General features: G+C 38.7%; 1 protein-coding gene across 2 annotated transcripts in view; it reads right to left on the minus strand.

The window, feature by feature from the left end:
• The window catches only part of LOC144791812 (fetuin-B-like), a 183,331-nt gene that overhangs the window by 37,865 nt on the left and 125,873 nt on the right, over positions 1-19,593 (minus strand). For both annotated transcript variants that reach the window (XM_078666593.1, XM_078666595.1), the window contains 3 exons: positions 11,140-11,247; positions 2,770-2,857; positions 109-272 (listed from right to left, as the gene is read on the minus strand). In XM_078666593.1, coding sequence (XP_078522719.1) covers positions 109-272; positions 2,770-2,857; positions 11,140-11,247 — 360 coding nt within the window. The remainder of the gene's footprint in view (positions 1-108; positions 273-2,769; positions 2,858-11,139; positions 11,248-19,593) is intronic.

The raw sequence follows: 19,593 nt of genomic DNA on the forward strand, positions 1-19,593 counted from the left end.
AACATTTTATGGAATATCTCTCAATAACAACCTCAGAAGTTCAACAATTTCTTCAGACAACTTCAGAAGTTACGTTTCGAGTCTTGCTAGTGGGCCTTTGAAAGTTACCTGCATTGATGCTTTTTCAACCTTATCAAGTATGAAGTAGTTGGTATTGTTACTTCCAATGTTGTAGTTTTCAACAAGTTCTTCTGCTTTCTCGATATACCCAGGTGTGATTCGTTCTAAAAGTGGACAATCTGGGCACATATCAGCAATCAATCGTGGAGGAACTGTGAATGTAAAAAAATTATTACATTTTTCTGTGCACTGCTATTTTTATGTTATGTTGTACTGAGATGCATAACATTATGCATGCATATTTTCTATAAAATCAGACTGTACTCAAAGATGACTAGTCAATCATGTGTCTAAGAATCTAGCGTACAAAAGGGATATTAACATTATAGTTCACTTATTTATTATATAAAAGAAAGAACTTGGAGACAGCACACCTCTGCTGCGCATCTAAAACTTCTCCTACAACAAGAACATCCTCAATTCAAAAAAAGATTACTTCAGATCGGAACTGGGGAATGCCAAGAATAGACCCCGCAAACTCTTTGAACTGGTCAAACACCAATCAAGTAAACTGGCTAAAACACTGAAAGAGTCTCCCAAGTCCCTAATATCTTCTGAGGGATTCTCCTCTTACTTCGCTGATAAAATCACGGCACTAGGAAACAAACTCAGTTCCGCCACATATTCTCAACCCCTTCCGGACCTGTCCCACTTGTCCGTGCTACCTCTTCTGGCCTCACCTAAAGGCCAAGCCCATTGGAATGACTTCAAATACTATGATGAAGACACCCTCTCTATAATCCTCTCTACCCTAAACCCGAATAACCACTTTAATGACCCGCTTCCATCCAACTGCCTCGCTGCTGCCTCCCAATCCATTGTTCCTAGTTGAACTGCAATAATCAATGCCTCCCTCCAGCAGGGATCAATTCCTGACTCCCTGAAAGCCGGCCAAGTCCTCCCTATTTAAAAAAAACCTTCGCTGGATCCAGCCTCCCCGACAACTTCAGACCTATCTCCAATATCCCTCTGTTAGCCAAAGTGTTGGAGAAGTATGTACAACAGCAACTAAGTCAACATATCAACATCTTCCACCTACTTGATGACTTCCAATCTGGATTCAGACTGGGACACAGCACTGAAACTACCATGCTCCACATCGTGGATGATGCCCTCAAAGCCCTAGACCAAAGCAAAACTTGCCTTCTAATCCTCCTAGCTCTATCCTCGGCCTTCAACACGGTCAACCATGAAAAACTGCTTGAACGCCTCAAACTCAGGATGTGTTTGGATGGCTCTGTTTTAGAATGGTTTAGGTCCTTCCTCCAGAACCAATCACAGAGATTCCTAATTAATGACAACCTATCGGCTCCCAGCCCGGTCACGGTTGGAGTCCCTCAAGGTTCAACCCTGTCCCCCACCCTCTTTAATCTTTACTTAGAGCTGCTTACCGAAGTTCTTCGCACCTCCAATATCTCCTACCAAACGCGTGCGGACAACACCCAAATATACATTAAAATGTAATTGCTCAAAGAGATCCTTTGCCTGAATGAGGCCCTGAAACTGACCCTCCAATGGCTCGCCTTTAACCAACTCAAACTTAACGCGAAGAAAACAGAATTTCTCCTAATCTTCCCTAAGAAGTCAACCCGGAGATTCAGATGTTGATCAAGGCCATCACAGCCTTAAACTGCCCACCGACCGTTGTGGACTCAGCCAAATCTCTGGGTATAATCCTAGACTGCAGCCTTAACATGCAGGACCACATCAACTTGATGGCTAAATCAGCCGTGTTCCACCTGAGCTACCTATGGATGCTGAAACCCTTCAAAGATGCTCCTGACCTGAAAATGGCAGTCCAAGCTCTAGTCATCTCTAGGCTGGAATATGGCTGTTTCACCCTTTTGGGTTTACCCAAGATCTCCCTGGCACCTTTAAAAGCCTGCCTCAACGCGGCTGCCAGACTACTTACTGGTACTAGGAAATTCGACCACATCTCTCCTCATTTGAAAGCTCTAAATTGGCTCCCCCTCGAGGCCAGAATACAGCTGAAACTGGCATGAATTACACACAAGGCCCTACACGCAAACTCTCCTGCTTATCTGGCACAGAAACTAGTGGTATCTGGAGGAAGCAGGAACTCCCGGTCCACCAGAGACCTCTTGCTCCAACCAGCCTGTTTTCGGAGAAAAAAAACCTACAATCGGGCCTTCTCCAGGGCCGCACCAAGGATTTGGAACTCTTTCCCACCCGCCATCAGAAGAATCCCTTCTCTGGCTTGCTTCAAAAATGAGGCCAAAACTTTCCTCATGGGCAAATTCCTCACGTAATTTCGGCCTTCAACCACCATAGTGTGCCGGACTAATCTCAGACTATTGCCTTTTCCTCAGATCACCTTTTCACTCCTCCAAGAAACTGTGGGGTTTTTATGGATTCTAAACTGTAATTGGAGCCATACACTTGTGTCCCTCTTCTCCCCTATAGGGAATCATTTTTGTATACTTCTGTACTTTTTAGCCTTTGTGTGTTCACTTATGTAAACCCTGTAAAGCGCTCTGATACCCTCACGGGTCAAATTTGCGCTCCATAAAACACTAAATATATAATGCTATTTAACTTAGCATTTTCACTCACTCTACTCTCCACCTAGTCTTTGTGTGTTTATGCCTTACTCATGTATTATTTTGATTTATTGAAGTGATGCTTTACCTGTGCTGAGGGTACAATTGTAACTGTAAAGTTTCACTTTCCTCCAGGGCAAATTGAGATATAGCACAGCTTTGCACTGTCCAAACACCTAGGGCAGAAACAGGTCACATTATGCATGGAATAGCATTCATTTGCTATGCTACATATTTCTGTATGGTCAAAATGGCCTATATTGATCTGGCATTGTTTTATCATGCCGTGTTTAGAATGTTGTAATATATATATTCAGCAATGCAACATGTGTGTCTTGTATTTAAAGTACTACATTTAATTTTATTAACAGGCGGAACATTTGTGCAAAGTAAGCCTATTGCCAACATGTGGGTCAGTGACAAAGTACCTTCAGTAAAAAATGTGTGGTGAGCACTTTGAAAAGGTAGTTTTAGAAACCTTTAACAGACCTTGGAAAACCAGCATAAGTTGTGAATTAGGCTTTTAATAATAAAAATAAACACCACATGTTGCTTTACTTTAGAGAAGAATGAGATATTCAGATTATGTTGCCTGAAATTATTAAAAGAGGGGAGTTTGATGAATGGATTAATAAGCTGTCCTAGTGGAAATAAATATCACCTTCACAAAGGGGTGGTGGCTCATTGGTGTAGATCAAAGCTAATTTGTTTTTTTTGGTTATGTTTTTCAGTTCAGCCCCACACAGCGGGTGAATGTCACAAATATTGATTCCAGAATATTATGTGGAATGAATATCATGCCAAAAATATTGTCACTACAAAATTATTGTGGAACAGAATATCAATGGTAAGAATATTGGGGGTTTTGTACATATTGATTTTTTTTAATTTTGTTCAAGATTTTTTAAATTATTGTTTATATTGAACATTGTTTACTTTAATATAGTTGTAATAAATATAATTTAAATTACTGTAATATATATATTAGTTGCTTATTTATTTTAGGTGTTAGTTTTTAGTGTGATTGCTATATTTCTTTAAATATAATTTGCAACTATAAATGTGTAATTTTTGTTTTTAATTTAATTAATCATTTATAATGTAGTAGTGGTTTGTTGGATTTCTAGGGGAATAGGATGGGAAGTTAATTAATTTATACTTTATTGATGATGAACATCAGTCAACTTTAAATTGTACTTTGAATATATTCAATTCGGTATTAAGTATGCCTACCATTTATTGTTTAGTTGGTTAATTGTCATTTTATTAATTTTAATTTATTTAGTTAATTTGATTATATTTTTATGTATGATGATTTTATTAGTAATTTATATTTTAGAATGGGCTGTTGGGTTTGTAGTCGAATAGGGTGGGAAGTTATTTAAGTTGATATTGTTTATTTAATTTTTTGTTATAATATTTTAATATTTAATGGACAACTAATTAGGGAAATCTAGTTGATTTGCATTATGTATGTTTTTATTTTATCTAAAATATTTGTTAAAGTGTCTTTAATAATATTTGTCAAATGTATTTTATTTTTAAATTACAATTATTTTTTATACATCTCTAATAATTTTATGTTCTTAGGTGTTGAAATGTTTTAGCAAAACAATTATGAATCAGAATGGTATATGTAAACACTGTTGCTTAGACTGGGCTGGAATAGTAAATCTAACCTCACCAAAGCTGAACACTTTCCCTGCTGTTGCTTACGTGGGAGTAGGAACAGTAAATCTAACCTCTCCAAATTCCAACAATCTCCCTACGGTTGCTTAGACTGGGGTGGGAATACTAAATCTAACAACTTCGAAATCCATACCCTTCCCTACTGTTACGTAGACTGTAGTGGGACTAGTAAATTGAATGCCCCCAAAGTCTAACTCCTTGCCTAATGTTGTTTAGACTGAGGTGGGAGATTAAATCTAACTCTTAGAAGTACAACACTTTACTTATTATTGCTTACACTGGAGTATGAATAGTAAATCTAACCCCTCTGAAGTACAACACCTTCCCTACTGCTGCTTTTATTTGAGTGACAATATTAAATCGAACCCCTTTCAAAGTCCAACACCGTTCCCTATGGTTGCTTAGTTTGGAAAAGGAATAGTAAACATAACCCCTCTGAAGTTGATCACTTGCTCTAATGATGGAGTGGAAATAATAAAGTACTTCAAAATCCAACACTTTCCTGGTGTTGTGTTCTTTAAAGTGATATTCAGTAAATGTTATGCATGCCAATTTAAAAACTTTGTTCTCTATTGTTTCTTTTTACTTGTTTCAATTTTTCAATATTTAGTTGTTTTGATGTATTTATTGTTTTTAAAAGTAATCTTCATTTGAAATTATTTTATATGTTAATTTGAATAGTTTATTTGTTATATTTTTTACTATATGTTATGTTTTGTGAATTTCTTTTTTTACTGTTAAGTATATTTTTGTAATTTTTAATTGTTTAAATACTTTTGTTTTAATATATATAGATTTGTATTTTCAATGTAAGATATTAAATACAACTATTTAACATGTCCATGTTAATATTTAAATTAGGTTATATACTTTCAATTTGTTAGTTATATATGTTTGCTAATTTTCTTTTTGCATTTCTTTAATATTTTAAATATATTTAAAAAATTGTTTATTTAGTAGAGTTGTATTGTTAAGTAATCTCTCTCTCTCGATAATTATATATATATATATATATATATATATATATATATATATATATATATATATATGATGAACATTTTATCATAACTTATTAAAACCATTATTTTACATGATATTTGTTTTTTACTTAATTAATATTTAATATAAATGAAATATACACCAATGTTTATCAAATACAATATTTGACCTTTTTTGGTGATAATTATCTTTCACAATATGTTTGACACAATAATTATCTACTTTACACTGTCAGTCCATAAACACAAAGGTCCTAATTACGATGTTGGGCAGACTTAAGTCACCGTCTCAGTCCTGGGACCCACTGATCTCTGTAACCGTCCGTAACCCTGCCGTAATACATGCTCCCATAGGGAAATGGGAATGGGAGGTGCACGGGGTGCAGGGATCAACAGGGGGCACCTTAGGTGCCACCTCAGCCCCCAACTGGAGGCAGCACAAACAAGGGGGTCCTGCTCGGGTCCCCCTGTTGGACAGGCCAGCATGGAAACCATGCCAGAGACCGTGCATCGTAATCCCAAGGGCGGAAAGGCCCGCCCTTTGGGATTACGAGCCAGTTCTGACTGGCCGACAGGATCCTTGAGCCCATCGGAAGCCAGCAGGGATGACCGTCCAGTTTGATATTGGTATTATTTTAGCATTGGAAATGCAACGGTCGGAAAGTCAACCGAGGGGCCGATTGCAATATGGCCCAGAAAGCTCTGACCGTTGGTCGAAGCCTTTCCAGGCCAGATTGTAATCAACCCCAAAATGTTTTTCCTCAATACTCAATTTGTTTATTTTTTTAAGATATCCTACTGCACATTTCTTTCACCCATTGCCTGCCGCAAATCTCACATCATACCAGCATGTGTCATATATTAGTGATAACCTCTTGAAAGATTGAGTGATTCTTGGCAAGACCCATGTAAGATTTTATGATATTTTTATCTGTACATTTATGGAAACACACATTTGTTAATTCCAGATTCCTCTGCCCTTACAACCTGCTCTACAGCACCTTCCATCCTCACTCTTGCCCCTTTTTCTCATCAGAATTTGAGTGGGGTACAATACCTTGGCATTCTTGGTACAACAGAATGATTTGCCATGTCCCATCTTTACTTCACATGAGTAAGAGATATTTAGATTAAGATTCCTTATAATAGGAGCATGGTATAGTACAAAATAAAAAAAAGCTGGGCCTTTATATGGCACTCAGCTCATCAGCCATGACACATCTTAATATGTATCCTTGGTCAATGACCATATCACCCCTATCATTCAAGAGCTATACAGGCTTCTGACAAGTACAAAGCATCAATCCAAACTATGTTACTTTGCTTGGAAGACTAGACACCATAGCACCATTTCAGTCTCTTTCCTCTACATGGTCACAGAACCCCGTGATGACTTGCAATATCCTTATATTGTCCCTCTCAAAAAAATGTGGATGACACAACAACAGAACAATGAAGAAGATCTGCGTTCTTGATTAGGAGCGATTGACAGCCTTGGTGAATCATATATCCAGAGTAAGCAATATTGGATTTATTGCATAGATGATGACAGACCCGATTTTACTTCCCATCCATGAGTGACGCTTACATGATTATATTTACCTATGAGGTGTCTACCTTTTTTGGGTCCTGATGATGACTCCACAACAAATTGATGCTCAGGGATCAAAACGTTGATGTACATGTGTTGGCTTTAAATGAAGAAGAACCCATTGGGGACCAGGGTTTTCAGATGTAAAACTCAAGTATTTTTAAAGTCAACTTAATGTTTTTACAAAAACACTGCATACTTTTGCTCACTATCCTGCTCCACTCACTTAAACACTGCGCCATTCACAAGGAGCCCCTACTGTTATTTTGTTGAAGCTTGGTTGTACAAGTTCTCTATTGTTATGTTTATGCAATGCATATACCTGAATCTGTGCATATATATATATATAAAATGTATGACATTACAACGCATACATTTACAACTCATGCCTTTACAACACCGTCTTTTACATCGTAACATCCTTTACAACACATACATTTATGCCCTTCCCCCTACAGTCATGAGAAGGTTGGGCCGCAGGAGGCCCATCGGCCATTGAATCAAAAATGTACTAAAGCTTTACTATTAAACTGCCGCTCGTTAAATAAAAATGACCTGCATATATTTGACATGTTAGATGAGTCTCGTCCTGATTTCCTTTTTTTAACAGAAACCTGGCTGACGGATACTAGCAATCCTAGCATTGCTACACCCCTCCCCCAGGGCTATTCGATCCTTAGGAAAGATCGAGCAGGAACTAAGGGAGAAGGGATAGCTCTCATCAGCAAAACTGCTTTAGCAACCTCCTGTATCCCTCTAGAAGGAATTGTCGAAACAGAATGCCTTGGTTTTCAAGCTATTCTGTCTCCCCATCAATGTCTAGCAGGAATTTTAATGTATAGACCCCCTGGGCATACAGGGGCCTTTCTGAAGTCCCTGTGTGAGGCTATTGCACCGGTGGCCTCTAGGTTTCAACACTTTGTGGTATTAGGCGACTTCAATGTACACATGGACAAACAGGAAATTTCGGAGTCTATCCTACTGGGTGAAGCCCTGGATGCGCTTAATTTCGCACCGCAGGTCTTTGCCCCTACCCATGTTAGAGGTCAAACTCTTGCCCAAATATTTGCAAATTGCACTATTTTGACAGAACCACCCCTACCACTTCCCTGGTCTGACCACTACTTGGTGGGTTTTAAATTGTTAAAAATTGTAAAAGTGCCCTCTGCCCTGGTTAAGCGACCAGCCTGCACCTCCATATCTTTTAACAAGATCTCCTCAATTGCCCTTAAAAATTAACTTGATCTTCATCCGCTATCTTTATCAGGCAATGTTGATGAGGATGCAGTGGCCCTTGGAAATTGGATCGCGCAAGAAACTTCGACCCTTGCGCCACCAACACTGAGCCTTTCCAAAAATACCAGATACTCAGCCCCCTGGTTCAATGATGTTTTGCGTCAACGCGGTAAGGGTTGAAAACATCTGGAGCGAGTCTGGAGGAAGGACTTTGATATGAAGGATAAAAAGAGCTATAAAGAGGCTACCAGACTCTATCATAAAGAGATACAGTCAGCCAATAAGTGCTTTTTTGCGTCCAAGATCGAGTCCGCAGGAAATAAGGCCAAAGAAATCTTTAAAATAGTTAAAAGTTTTTCCTCTCCGAAGTCCATGATGAGGGTCTCTCCCCCTAACTCGTATTGGACGAATAAACTAGCCAACTTTTTCTACTCTAAAATAATAACCATTCAATCCTCCTTCGACGCCCAGGAGGTGATTGATCCAACGGTTTCTCCTCGGATTGTCCTCCAGTATGACAAGGACAAGGCTTCCTTTTTCACCTTTCCCCCTCTGTATCTTGAAGCTTCCTTGGCAGTCATGAAGGGCCTTAAATCAGGATTGCCGGTTGATCCGTGCCCGGCTAAATTTTTAGCAGAAATGGCTGAGATTCTGAATCCTACAACTAACAGGGTGCTGAATGCGTCACTTATGAGCAGTATGGTCCTGGCCATCTGGAAGAGTGCTAAAATCATTCCTTTATTAAAAAAACAACGGCTCATCCTACTATGCTCACCAATTATAGACCTATCTCTCTGTTACCCTTTTTTGCTAAAACTATTGAGAAACATGTCCACTCAGTAATCAACAATTTTGCGGACACTAATAATCTCTTCCATTCTAGCCAAGCTGGCTTCCGTCAGAACCTTAGTACGGAGACAGCATTGCTGGAGATTTCGGACTCTGTTATGGAGACACTTGATAAAGGCGGTAAAGCGGTGCTGGTCTTACTTGATCTCTCTGCGGCTTTCAACACCGTGCCCCATGATCACCTACTAGGGAGATTGCAGGAGTGCGGGTTTGGGGGCATGGTGTTGAAGTGGGTGTCTTCCTTTTTGGAGGCAAGACAGCAAGTGGTGTGGTCACCCCTGTTTTCAGCGGGTCTACCTCATCTTAATGTGGGTGTGCCTCAGGGATCCATTTTGAGCCCTGTGCTCTTTAATCTGTATATGGCCCCTCTGGCCACACTGTTGGAAGCCGGCAAGGCTGTTATTATATCATAGGCCGACGACACTCAGCTGCTGTTCACGTACAAAAAGGGTGAGGTGTTTAACGGGGAGAAAATTAATAAGTGCCTGAGAGATGTTTTCGCTTGGTTCCAATTAAACCATCCTAAATGCAATTCAGAGAAGTCTGAAATAATTTTTTTCGGCACAACCCCCCCCGATCCCCCCCCCCCGGCACCTGGAAACAATGGTGGCCCCCTGATATGTCCCCTCCTCAAACACCAGTTAAGATTGTAAAGAACTTGGGTGTAAAGTTGGATGAGACACTATCCATGAAATCACAAGTACAGTCGGTTGTAGGCACCTGTTTTGGCCTCCTGAAGATGCTTCACAGGTTTCTGTTCCTGGTACCTATTTATAATAGGAAGACAGTTGTACAGGCTCTCATTACTTCTAGGCTCGATTATGCCAACAGCCTCTATCTGGGCCTTCCGGAGTTTCTGCTCAACAGATTGCAAGTTGTGCAGAACGCAGCAGCGAGGGGAGTCCTCAGCCTTGGGCCTAGAGATCGGATCTCTCATCACCTGAAGATACTCACTGGCTGCCAGTCCGCAGCACAATACTCTTCAAAGCTCCGGTTCTGGCCTTCAAAGCCCTGCATGGTCTGGGGGCACTCTGCATACGTAAAAGAATTTCATTCTACACTCCCGGCAGACCTCTTAGGTCTGCTCATCAACATCTGACGGTAATTCCTAAATGTGTTAAAGCCTGCTGTGGGGGCTGTTCCTTTTAGGTTCTGGTTGCCAGGTCCTGGTATAAGCTCCCTCTACCGCTTAGGCAAACAACAAATATTCTGGCTTTTAGGAAGAAACTGAAAACCTGGCTGTTCCAACGAGCAGGCTGATCACTCCAGTCTTAGGGCCCTCGTTCTCTTCCCCTGACTGTGACTCTGCATCTTTCTTTTGTCTCAGCGCCGGGACACTCTTTGAGTAGCTGTGCGCTCTATAAATCCGCCTTTAACATAACATTTACATTGCATGCCACCACAACGATTTTTTTAAAACTATACTTCCAACACATTCCATTACATCGCATTATACCTTTACAACGCATACAATTACAACGCATACCAGTAGGGTAAGAGATGGATAGTGTAGGGGTAAAGATTACTGTTCTAACTCCAGGGGGTGCAACATTAGGGTAAGTGTTGGATAGTGTAGGGGTACAATGCGTTGTAATGGTATGCATTGTAATGACATGCGATGTAATGCCTGCGTTGTAGTGACATGCAATGTAGTGTCATGCGTTGTAGTGACATGCAATGTAATGGATGCATTGTAGTGACATGCGTTGTAAAGGATGTTGCGATGTAATGACTGCGTTGTAAATGTAGTGCGATGTAATACTTGCGTTGTAAAGGTTGTTTCCCCTATATATACAGATACTTGTTTTAACCACTGAAAGGTTTTTGAGTTCTATTTTTGTTCACAATTTTTCTTTATCTTAGTAGTAAAGGCTCTCTACTACTCGTGAGGGAACAATTGTGTGTTTCCTATTCAATGTGGGAACAGGGCTGGGTGAAAAGCATTGAAATTAAGTATATTATATAGATATTTTGAATAAAATCAAAAAGTCTCGGCTACTGCCAGAACTAAAAAGTGCACCTTTTTTCAGTCCAAATAACATCAGGAAAAACAGGTTATATTTAATGTAAATCTACTTGTTATCGTAGTACTTGCCGTTTGATGGGAGGGGTTGATTTCACAGTCTTTCCAGCTTTTCCCACTGAGGACAGAACATGTTGTTTGCACCACATCAATAGTTAAGTAAAATATTCTACCTGGACCCTAAAAGAACAAAAAAAGCTTCTTTTTGAAACAAGAAGAAACCATTTGAACCAGGAGCCAATCTCTGTGCTTCTAGCAATACATAATATTCATAATAATGATAATAATGAGTAATTTTAATAAACTTTTCATTGTATAATTAAAAACGGCTGGCCCTTTTCAATCGAAAAAGTTAAAAGAATCAATCACCGTCTATCCCACATCAATTGCAACAGATCAAGGATTAGTACACTGTCTGCAATAACTATGAACCTCTGTTTGACTGAGCACATCATATTAGTGACCCTACTAATCAAAGTTTCGAACACCCACTAATAATATTTGTAATGGTGGATTGTGAATGCATAGGTCCTGATTTAGAGTTTGGCCCATGGGTTTGCCCTTGTCAAGAACATGATGGATTTGCCATCGACTTTATTACAAGTGCATTATTTCCTTTGGCACTTTTAATTGGGCGGACAAGTGATCTGTCACATTTTTTACTGACTATGTGCCCAACAAATTCTGAATCAGGTCCTTAATTTGCAAACCACGGACTGCTGGATAGATACATAAAATGTGGTTCATAGTCCTCCCTTTCTGAAAAAAATGAACAACGAATTTAAATGACCATGCCCAGATGACTTCCAAGGGGTCTCAAAGTGTCATAATCAGAAATATAACATTCTAAGATGGAGAAATTTGATGTTAACATTAGTGAGAAGTCTAAAGTCTATGTAGGCTTGTTTCCTTGGAGTTAAGCTTACTTGATGTGAATGCTGTTTCCAGTTAAGTAAATACCAATCCAAGATAAATTAATGAGTTTATATTATTTCACTCAATAAGAATTCAATACAATTAATACCCTCAGTACATAATGTTTCCTAAGTGTCAAGTTTATATAGAGTTCTGACAAATAAGACGTAGGAATGGGATTACTAATTGGCTTTCTGTTGACGATGACTGTAAGTCTAACACTAAAGCATGTTTTAAGGCCCTCATTTTGGCCCTGTTTCATTCTACAATGTACTTTCAAAATTATTCATATGCTCATAAATCGGCGAGAACACAATCTCAACACATGTCCAGCATTTTGGTCTCAACTGACGAAAGTTGAAGAGTTTCAAATACAGTTTATTGTTATTTTATTCATAGCTCCATTTAACTTTCCCATAAAGGCAGTTGAACCATCCAGAATACCCAGTTCAAGTTTAGTTTCAAATACTAATGTTAGGGGTCCCAGTAGATCAGTCTGTGTAATGTATTAAACATTCCTTTAAGCCAAATATCACAATATAGCACTGTTTCTCTAGTTACATGCGTTTGTTTCACATTTCAGAGTAGGAAAAAAGTAATACAATGTTATGACTATATAGAAGCTTGACGTATCATAGTAATATTTACAGGCCAAGTAAGGCTAGACTTATCTCCTCGAGAAAACCATAGTTTTAGTTTCCTTTATATTTATTGCAAGATGATTAATGCTTAATTTCTTGCAGATGTTTCAGTAATCTTAGCAACCTGATTGGATTAGAGGCAATCAACAGTAGACTGCCAGAATATAATAGACTACTGATTTTCACACCACCCACTTTTTGAGAAACAACTTAAAGTGAACCTAACTTGGCCAGAAAGTTAGACATATACAATGGAAATACAAGTGGAGCCAGGACACAACCCAGTGTGAGTCAATTTTCTGTCTTTATTTTAGAGGTGAGTTCTCCTCTACCTGGTAATTAGTTAGACCTTTGCCCAGGAGTTGCACTTTGACTATAACATTCAGCTAAGTATTCTCTATCCCCCATGCACAAGGTTTATACCATAGATTTGAGAGGTCAGCTTGATCCAAAGTTACACTATAGTCAACATAGCATGCAAGAAGGCCAGTTGAGTTGCTCCAAAGGCCCTTTTAGGCTAAAGCTGAACGGATTATAATGTCTAACGCTGAGTTTCCTCTTTCAAACCTAATTTTAGGTAAAACACAAAAAGTTATTAACCTCTGGCCCAGACACAAGTTTTTCCAGGACAACTCTTCCACTTTGAGTGTAGCTTGGATATTAAATCAAATCTTTTGGATCACCAATTGATCCATTTTAATGCATGAGCCTCAAGGGTGCCCCTTCCATGATGACGGAAAAAACAGTGGTTCATTACGTTGTTGATGAGTGAAATTAGTAACTTTGCCCATGGTACTAGTACTTGTTTGAAGACACTCATTGGTAGTCCATTAGGTCTAGGAACTCTAGATGACTTATGAGACTTGACTTTACAAGAAAGGTAACTTCTCCCATTGTTTATCGTCAGTGGTAGGCTTATAAGATGGTGCAGCATCAGTGCTCTTGTACAAATCTGTAATTTATACATCCGTGATGTGGCCAACCGGAGTGACATTGTTGGGACCCTTCAACTAAGGGGCCCATTACGATGTCGGGCGGATTGCCCCCGCCAGTGCTGAGTGCTCCGCCCGCCACAATGCTAACAATGCAGGATGTGCCCGCCACTGTGGCGGGCACATCCTAATACCAGTCACGGGACCCCCGCCCTTAAGGCGGGCGGTCCATATTACCACGGGGATGGCGGGCGGGCAAAGTCCGCCCGCCATCCTAATGAGGCCCTAAGTTTTCATGGGTTTTCACTTTTTGCATTAAAGTCATTGGCATGAACCAGACAATAGTCACTTTTTTGCCTTCAAGAGAATACTTTTGACTAAAGATGTGCTATAAATGTGTACATAGCATCCGTCAAAATTAAGAATAGGTGGTCATTTTTTTTATCCTTGTGAAATGCGGTATACAGTATTCCATTTCTTGCAAGCTTTGAGAACTGAACCATTCACATGTTTTTTACTTGGAGAAAATCATCTCCTATTGACAAGAACTGTTACTCACTAAATTGAGCTGATTCATGTTCTATATACTGTTGTTTGGTTCGTTTTTGGTTAATGAATGCCTCACTCAAACTTACACCACCCCTTCATTTTCTTTCCTAGTTAAAACCATGACATTTCTTCTCTGCTTTCTGGACACCTGTTTTGTGCTTTAGAGGCCAAATGATAGGTATTTTTGCCATGGGGGGGGGTATCTGACCATCTAATGTTTTCCACTATTCTTTTTTCCACTGCATGCTGACTTTACTTTGACTCTAGTGATCCGATAAATTTGCAAAGTCTATAAGGCCTATTTACGAGCAGATTTGCATTGCTCTTGCACCATGCAAGGTGTTGCAAGAGTGATGTAAGGGATCACTGACATAATATCGAGGGACAAAATATAGCCTACTAAAAATATCGATGCCAAAATATCGAAAGACAAAATATCGAATTCCTATCTACAAACAGGTAAGTACAAAAATATTGAATCCAAAATATCGTTTAAAAATATATACTTTGTAAAAATATCGAATTTCTTAAAAATGATGTAAAATTAAAAAAATATTAAAAATAAATAACTAAAATATACTTAAAAATACTTAAATAACCTTAAAATTATTAAATAATTAATTTAAGTTGTAAAAAAATACAATTTTATTTGTTAATACATATATATATATATATATTAACATATTATTAATAAAAATATACAATATTATTACCGTAGGATAGCGGGAGTGTAAAAATTACTATTCCCACTCCAGAAAGTGCAACAGTAGGGAAATTGTTGGATAGCGTAGGGGTAAAAATTACTATTCCCACTCCAAAGAGTGCAACAGTATGGAAGGCGTTGGATAGTGTAGGGGTAAAAATTACTATTCCCACTCCAAAGAGTACAACAGTAGGGAAAGCGTTGGATAGCGTAGGGGTAAAAATTACTATTCCCACTCCAGAGAGTGCAACAGTAGGGAAGGCGTTGGATAGCGTAGGGGTAAAAATTACTATTCCCACTACAGAGAGTGCAACAGTAGGGAAAGCGTTGGATAGCGTAGGGGTAAAAATTACTATTCCCACTCCAAAGAGTGCAACAGTAGGGAAGGCGTTGGATAGCGTAGGGGTAAAAATTACTATTCCCACTCCAGAGAATGCAACAGTAGGGAAAGCGTTGGATAGCGTAGGGGTAAAAATTACTATTCCCACTCCAGAGAGTGCAACAGTAGGGAAAGCGTTGGATACCGTAGGGGTAAAAATTACTAATCCCACTCCAGAGAGTGCAACAGTAGGGAAGGCATTGGATAGCGTAGGGGTAAAAATTTATTTTCCCACTCCAGAGAGTGCAACAGTAGGGAAGGCGTTGGATAGCATAGGGGTAAAAATTACTATTCCCACTAAAAAGAGTGCAACAGTAGGGAAAGCGTTGGACAGCGTAGGGGTAAAAATTACTATTCCCACTCCAGAGAGTGCAACAGTAGGGAAGGCGTTGGATAGCGTAGGGGTAAAAATTACTATTACCACTCCAGAGAGTGCAACAGTAGGGAAGGCGTTGGATAGCGTAGGGGTAAAAATTACTATTCCCACTAAAAAGAGTGCAACAGTAGGGAAAACGATGGACAGCGTAGGGGTAAAAATTATTATTCCCACTCCGGAGAGTGCAACAGTAGGGAAGGCTTTGGATAGCGTAGGGGTAAAAATTACTATTCCCACTCCAGAGAGTGCAACAGTAGGGAAAGTAAAGATTTCATATATTAATAAAAATTAATTAAATATCAATACCAAGAATAAATTAATTAAAATAAATTACCAATTTAATATTATGTAACAATTAATCAATTAAAAATACAAATTAATATTATTAAGATAAATTACCTATTAATACACATTAATTACCAATTATCAATTAATTAACAATAAATTAAAAATTAATACCACCAATAAATAAATGAAAATGATCTACTTAATTACAATTAAATTACATCCCACCCTTTTCCCCTATAAACCCACAACCCACTACGGAAAATAAATTAATACAATAAACATAATTACAAATTAATCAATTAATAAAAATAAATTACCAATTAAAAATTCATTACCAATGACAAATTAATTAATTACCAATTAAACTTCAATAACCAATGAATTCAAAATAAATACCAATAAATAAATTAACATATTTAATTAATTACAATTAAATTACTTCCCACCCTATTCCCCTATAAACCCACAACTCGCTACAGAATTAAATTACGCAAAAATTTAATAATATACAATTAATTAATTACCAATTAAAATTTAATTACCAATTAATTCAAAATAAATACCAATAAATAAATTAACATATTTAATTAATTACAATTAAATTACTTCAGACCCTATTCCCCTATAAACTCACAACCCGCTACAGAATTAATTTACACAAAAATTAAATAATATTAAAAAACACTTTAAAAAAATTCGATACTAATAAAAATTCTATATATTTAGAAACCTATAATATTTACTTCGATATTTTGACTTTTTATATTTTAAAATTCGATATTAAATTACTTACCTTCAATTCGATATTTTTAACCACTATATTCTGTCCATTCGATATTTTGTCCATTCTATATTTTGACTTCGATATTATGTCCATTCGATATTTGGGACTCGATATTATGTCTGTGCACCTGATGTAAGTCCTAAATGAGATCTATGAAGCCACACAAGTGCACTTTGCATGGCCCTGAGTGGCTCCATAGATCTGGAGTAAAGCAACACAGCCCCAAATCGCTGAGCTGCCTTAGACTGCCCTGGGAAGGAGTTCCATGGGATTATGTCTGTGTTCGCAGACAACTCCCATGGTTTTTGATGCATTCCCAGATCTAACAGACCTGGCAAACCTGGGAATGCACCAAAAAGACACGCATTTCCAGGAGAGGCGTAACAAGGAGAAATATCTTTATTTCTCTTCATTACTTCCTCTGTCTGTGTGTGGTGCATTAAAACGCAGACATGAAAAGAGGAATATGCCTCTCTGGATTGTTTTTGTGCAGGAAGGTATCCCTTCCTGCACAAAAACAATCCTGCATGCTATGCGGGCACCCTTGCACCATGGTACAAGATAACTTGCTGCACTACACTGCGTGACAAGTTCGTAAATCAGCCCCTGAGTAAACTCTGTAAGTAAAGGTGCTGCTCAAAACAATTCTCATGTTTCGAACCTTCTACCTGCTAATTAATGAATTGCCCATTGTACGTCAGAAAAATACTGGTTGGGCTGTCTTTGGTCGCATACATTTAAGAGAAATGACTTCCTTCACATGACACCTATTTTAAGAGGTCCCATCTTAAATGGGAAGAAGTTCAAACCCAAGTTCAAACCCATCTCCAACATCATCCGCAAAATCCATTGGCTACCGGTCAGACAACGAATTAAATTAAAAGCCCTGTGTATAGCTTTTAAAAGCATTCATGAAAAAGCGCCATCCTTTCTTAAAGATGCCCTTTGCCCCTACCGACCATCAAGCACTCTCGGATCCGCTGATGCTAACCTTCTGAAGGTAGTCAAAACCAAGAAAGCTACTTGGGGAGACAGATCCTTTGCAGTAGCCACGGCTAAATTATGGAACACCTTGCCTTGTCACCTCAAGAACACTCCTACATTAACATCATTCAGGAAGCAGTTGAAGACTTGGCTATTTAATCACTAGACTCCACCAATGTTCTTCGACCTGAACCTTCAGTTTTTCTGTCAAGCGCCAAGACACCCTTGGGTAATCGTGCGCTCAATAAATTGTATAAATATAAATAAATAAGATTGCTCTGAACCCCCTCTTTGATTTCCACATAGGCGTTGTGATGCCCGGATGAATTATGGGAAAGGCTTTTACTATTGCATACATTAGAAGGCTGATTCACAAAGGGAAACTTACACATTTGTGTAAGTTTACAATTTTTGGGGTATTCACAAACTACAAGTTTAATTTTACTAACAGTAAATCTACGACTGCAGCGACTCCACACTCGTGGCGACGAATCCCAGCATGAAAAGATGGTCCAGTCCTATCTTTTTGTGGGCACAGTTCTCCGCCCCAAATGCGGAGTCTCCGCAGTCAAAAATGCCTCTTAGTCAAATTAAACTCGAAGTTTGTGAATACCAAAAAAAAGTGAACTTACACTAAAGTGTAAGCTTACCTTTGTGAATCAGGACCATGGGTTTTTGTTAACTTTCTTAAATCATTGGAAACACTGTGACTGTTCAACTGAACAATGGCTATTTTGGGTTTCAGGCATCAAAGATATCTGAAGGCAGAAGGGCCATTAGGCTTGTCACCTACCTCCCTACCAATTACTTAAATTATTTGGGGAGCTGTGTTTTAGATAGAATCCTACGGGTTAGAGTGAGCAAAGACTGTGCCATAACTTTATTTTAGCCAGTGGCATAGCTAGCCTTTGTGCCGCCCGTGGCGGTCACTGCTTTTGGTTGCCACCTGTGGCGGCTGCATGAAAGAGCGGGGTGGAGGCCAACGCCCCCAAAACTTGTGCCACCCCCTTGGTACACCACTGCTTGTAGCTATATTAAAACAACAAGGCTTTACATATACATAAAAAAGCAAAGAAAAACTTTGGAAACCAAAACCATGAGACCATGTACATTGATAGAAACCACTTGAGACCCTCCCTGGAGGAACAAGTTCATTTATTAAATTTCCTTCTCCACTGCCTGGTTGGGCGGATAAGCAGCACTTCAGACTCAGAGGCACTGGAGGCTGTTGAGAAGTGAAACCTGCATTAACTCTACAAGTAACAAGTCGCTCTACACTGAGACCACAGAGACAGCCAAAATCCTTCTGCCCACTGTGGGCCTTGACAACCTTATTTAACCTAGCTCACACATGGATGTGCAAAGAAATATGTAATCACCTGGGCCCTAATTCACAAGATTAATTTACACTTTTGAGTAAGTTTCACACTACACATGGCCAACCTCTTGTACTGCAACACCTTCCCATACAAATAATGGAGGTAGGGGATTACTACAAAGGTGTAAGTTACTACAAAAGTGTACTTAAATAAATAGGTGCAGTTTATAAATACCGAAGTGTAGTACACTTACAAAAGTGCAGTTTGAGAATAGCACGTGGTAGTAAGTGTTGTAGTGTTATTGTAGAACTACAAAACGTACTACAAAGGGCAGCTTGTGAATCAGGCGCTTTGTTTTTTTGGGGGAAGGGGGTACCCCATTTTTTATTCTCCCTGACTCAATTCTGAATGTGAATTGTCAGCATGTTTTTCTAAGAACTGCTCATATAACTTAGTATTAATTCCATTAAGGTAGCATATGTACCACTAAGCATCACACCTCCTGAAATATATATTGCTAGCAAGGCCAGAACAAAATATCTGCTTAAGCCATTTTTTTATCAATATCTACAAAATTACTATCCATTGTTCACACTCTTAGGACTCTGTAGATTAAACAGCTCCTCTCACTGCATAGCTAGGTAGTCTGAGCTGTT

Source organism: Lissotriton helveticus, chromosome 11 (assembly GCF_964261635.1).
Source record: "Lissotriton helveticus chromosome 11, aLisHel1.1, whole genome shotgun sequence".
Classification (NCBI taxonomy): Eukaryota; Metazoa; Chordata; class Amphibia; order Caudata; family Salamandridae; genus Lissotriton; species Lissotriton helveticus.